Source organism: Asparagus officinalis, chromosome 7, assembly GCF_001876935.1.
Source record: "Asparagus officinalis chromosome 7, Aspof.V1, whole genome shotgun sequence".
In the NCBI taxonomy this organism is placed as follows: Eukaryota; Viridiplantae; Streptophyta; class Magnoliopsida; order Asparagales; family Asparagaceae; genus Asparagus; species Asparagus officinalis.
In genome coordinates this window covers 55,781,704-55,785,468 of record NC_033800.1, presented here as the reverse complement: position 1 = coordinate 55,785,468, position 3,765 = coordinate 55,781,704, and the positions used below count along the sequence as shown (strand labels likewise).

The 3,765-nt window shown below is 39.3% G+C and overlaps 1 protein-coding gene across 1 annotated transcript in view; it reads left to right on the top strand.

The window, feature by feature from the left end:
- The window catches only part of LOC109847168 (protein LATERAL ROOT PRIMORDIUM 1-like), an 8,025-nt gene continuing 7,104 nt past the window's right edge, over positions 2,845-3,765 (top strand). Inside the window, exons 1-2 of the mRNA XM_020416410.1 lie at positions 2,845-2,935; positions 3,481-3,614. Coding sequence (XP_020271999.1) covers positions 2,845-2,935; positions 3,481-3,614 — 225 coding nt within the window. The remainder of the gene's footprint in view (positions 2,936-3,480; positions 3,615-3,765) is intronic.

Here is a 3,765-nt window from a genome sequence, read left to right as displayed (position 1 = left end):
GCCTCTATGTGGATGATATGCTTATCATCGGGAGTGATTTGAAGATAGTAATATCTACCAAGAAATTTCTCTCAGCACAGTTCAACGTGAAGGACCTTGGAACTGCAGATGTGATTCTAGAAATCAAAATCATGTACTCTGAAGATGGTATTGGATTGTCTCAATCTCATTATTTTGAGAGTATGCTAAAAAAGTATGGCTATTACGACATGCTAGAACTATCAGTGTCGTATGATTACAACAAGAAGCTTCGACCGAACACTAAAAAACCAGTAGAGCAACTAAGGTACTCAAAGATTATTGAGAGTCTTATGTACGCGATGAGCTGCACGAGACCAGACATAGCATTCACTGTAGGAATGCTTAGTAGGTTCACATATAATCCTGGAAAGCTTCATTAGGATGATGTCCAGAGATTGATGAGATACTTGAAAGGAACTATAGGTCTGGGCCTATTCTACATTGGATATCTGGCTATAATCGAAGGCTATTCAGATGCAAGTTGGTGCTCAGAACCAGATGAGTGCAGATCTATTGGAGGTTTTGTCTTCACCATGGGTGGAGCTACCGTCTCGTGGAAGTCTATGAAGCAAACTATGGTTGCACAGTCATCGATGGAATCTGAGTTCTTCCCACTCTATGCTGCGGGAGATGAAGCTGAGTGGCTCGGTTGTTTTCTCCGAGACCTTCCATTGACAGAATTACAATGCACAATTACTATCTATTGTGATAATCAGGCGGCGAGTGTTGTGGTAGCGAACTCGATGTTCAATGGAAAGAAGAGGATCATTCGCCTAAAGCATGGCTATTTGAGAGAACTCATTTGCTAAGGAGTCATCTCTGTGATAAGCGTCTGATCTTCAGAGAATGTGGTTGATCCTTTGACTAAAAGTCTGAAAAAGGACATAGTCAAAAGGACGTCTGTTGGAATGAGTTTTAAAGTTTTGTGAGTCTTACAAATACTTACCATTTACATCAAGTTATTAGTTCAAAGTTTACGCTACTAATGATAAGATGATTGGTTTAAAAGTCGAGTAAGATGTATAAAAGTTTGGTGAGTCTTACAAATACTTATCATTTATATCAAGTCATTAGTTCAAAGCTTACGCTACTAATGATAAGATAATTGGTTTAAAAGTCAAGTAAGATTTGTAACTGAAATCCTATCATGGTAAAAAGGATAGATGTTAAGCCTTAATGAGTCCAAAGCATTTCGGATGCGAGCTGTTGGATAGGTAACATGCCTAAAGGACTTACCAATGATCCTATCATGTAAAAGGGTTAGCTGTTAAGCCTTAATGAGTCCAAAACATTTTGGATGCGGGGTGTTAAATAGAAAACACGCCTAAAGGACTCACCTAGAATCCTATCATGAGAGATGATGACTCTTAAGACTTAATGAGTTCAAAGCATCTCGGATGCAGGATGTTTGGTAGGAAACATGCCTAAAGAACCCACATATGTCTGGATGGAGATTTGGCTGTCTCCTATGGTATCTTATGGAAAGATACTTAGATCTCTAGCAGAAACTAGAACATGCACAAGGCCATAAAATGTACAAAACAAAGGTAAAGACATAGCAAGTGTGGTTTAAAATAAAAACTACAAAAAATGAGTTTGATCTTGTGTGATCGTTAGATCTTAGACATGTGCTGGTTCAAGTCTCTCCAACACCAAGCATATATCTTTTATTCAGTTGGTCTAAGGGAGATTCAAGTCCTTACGACATCTACCTTATGCACAATGATTGAAACAATGACACCATTACACGACACTAGTTTAACAACTTGCCGGGGATTGTTAGATTTTTTTGGTCAAAACCGCTTTCCAAAATGAGTTTTCAATATATATATATATATATATATAAACAATGACACCATTACACGACACTAGTTTAACAACTTGCCGGGGATTGTTAGATTTTTTTGGTCAAAACCGCTTTCCAAAATGAGTTTTCAATATATATATATATATATATATATATATATATAAACTACAAGTACTTTTCATAAATACTTAGTAGCCTAGTGGGAAGTTAATGTTTTGGTGTTTTAAAAGGTCCTCTGTTCGAGGCTTGTCAACGACAAGCCGAGAAGTATTTTATTTTAATTAATCTCTCATAAGTTCTCATGGGTCGTAGGCTGTGGGTCGTGGGCTCATGAGTCGTGGGCCAATGGGCCGGATAAGTGGCGCTTTGTTAGGTGCACTTTGCACTTCGCACGGAGGCATCAGAGCTAGGTGGCGCCACGTTGGCTGCCACTATGGTCGCCTCGAAGGCTGCTTCACAGCATAAGGACGAGTTACGCATTCGCACAAGAGTGTGATCCTAATGTTCTTGAAATCAGACGAGGTTCATTGCGGTTCGTCTGATTCACAAGATCAGACGAGGGTTGCTCGTCAAACGAGGTTCGCTTGTTTGCCAAGGTTCACTCGTCAAATGAGGTTTGCCTGTTCGACAAGGTTCGCTCATCAAATGAGGTTCGCCTGTTTAACGAGGTTCGCTTGTCAAATGAGGTTCACATGTTTGACGAGGTTCGCTCGTTCGACGAGGTTCACTTGTTCGATGAGGTTCGTCCTATAAACGATGTTCGTCTAATTTGCTGAGACGTGACCCTTATGTTTCGTAGTAAGGCGTTCTTTGATTTCCTTGTATTCAGGAGTTACTGCATGTAACAGTTATAACAACATTTAGAGTAAGTTAATACATTGATGTTACAATCATAATTACCATTGCGAATTGTAATAGTCGCATTAATTAAGGGTGATTCTTGAGTTGGTCTTAGAGGCCTATAAATAGCGCCCATTGGGCAGCTCTTGTAGTTGGCTAGAGAACTTTGAATACAAATGTCGGATCGAGAAGATCTTGACGTTGTTGCTGCTGTTATGCTGTTGCTGCAGAAACTGTGCCCGAAGAAACTTGCCTTGAAATCAAAAGGTTTTAAACCGAAAGGTTCTGAGATCGATGAGATCTTTGCCTTGACAGAAAGGTCTATTAGATCGAGGAGATCTTGACAGTACTGGGTTGGTGCACACCAGAATACTGTACTACTATTCCTAAAAGCAGTTTGGCCTTGGGATCTTTGCACCGGAGTAGGCTAAATATTACTTTAAGCACAACGTTTAACAAACGCACAGCAGTTAACTTAAAAAAGTTTAAAATTACCACAAATCAACATTTACTGTTTTATTCCAGATTTAACCACAATCTCGAACAATCTTAAAGCAATATTATTTGATCTACTATAGATCATGCGAGGACTCTTGGAGTGGACTGTCTCTAGTTAGAGAATTTTAACGGATCCAACTTTAACGCATGGCGTCGGAAAGTGATTTTCGGGATGCAACTCTTGAAAATCTATTATGTGATTTTTGAGGAGAACCCTAAATTTGAAGATGACTCTGAGTCTAAAGCCTCTTGGGCTAAAGATAATCATTTTTGCATGAGTTATCTCCTTAACTGCCTGGCTGATCATCTGGCAGATGTCTACATGAACAAGCCCTCTGCAAAGGAAATCTGGAATGCTCTCGAGGAGCAATACAAGGATAAGGAGAAGCTTTCCATGTCTCACATCATTGATAAGTTCTTTGACTCCAAATTCGAAGATGGCACTAAGGTTTTGCCTCAAGTCAAAGAGCTCGAAAAGCTTGTTATGAAGCTGAAGGATGAAAAGATTAATCTTTATCAAACCTTTATTTCTGGAACAATTTTGAACAAGCTTCCTCCATCTTAGATGTCATTCTCCACGGACATTCGAAGAAGGAAAA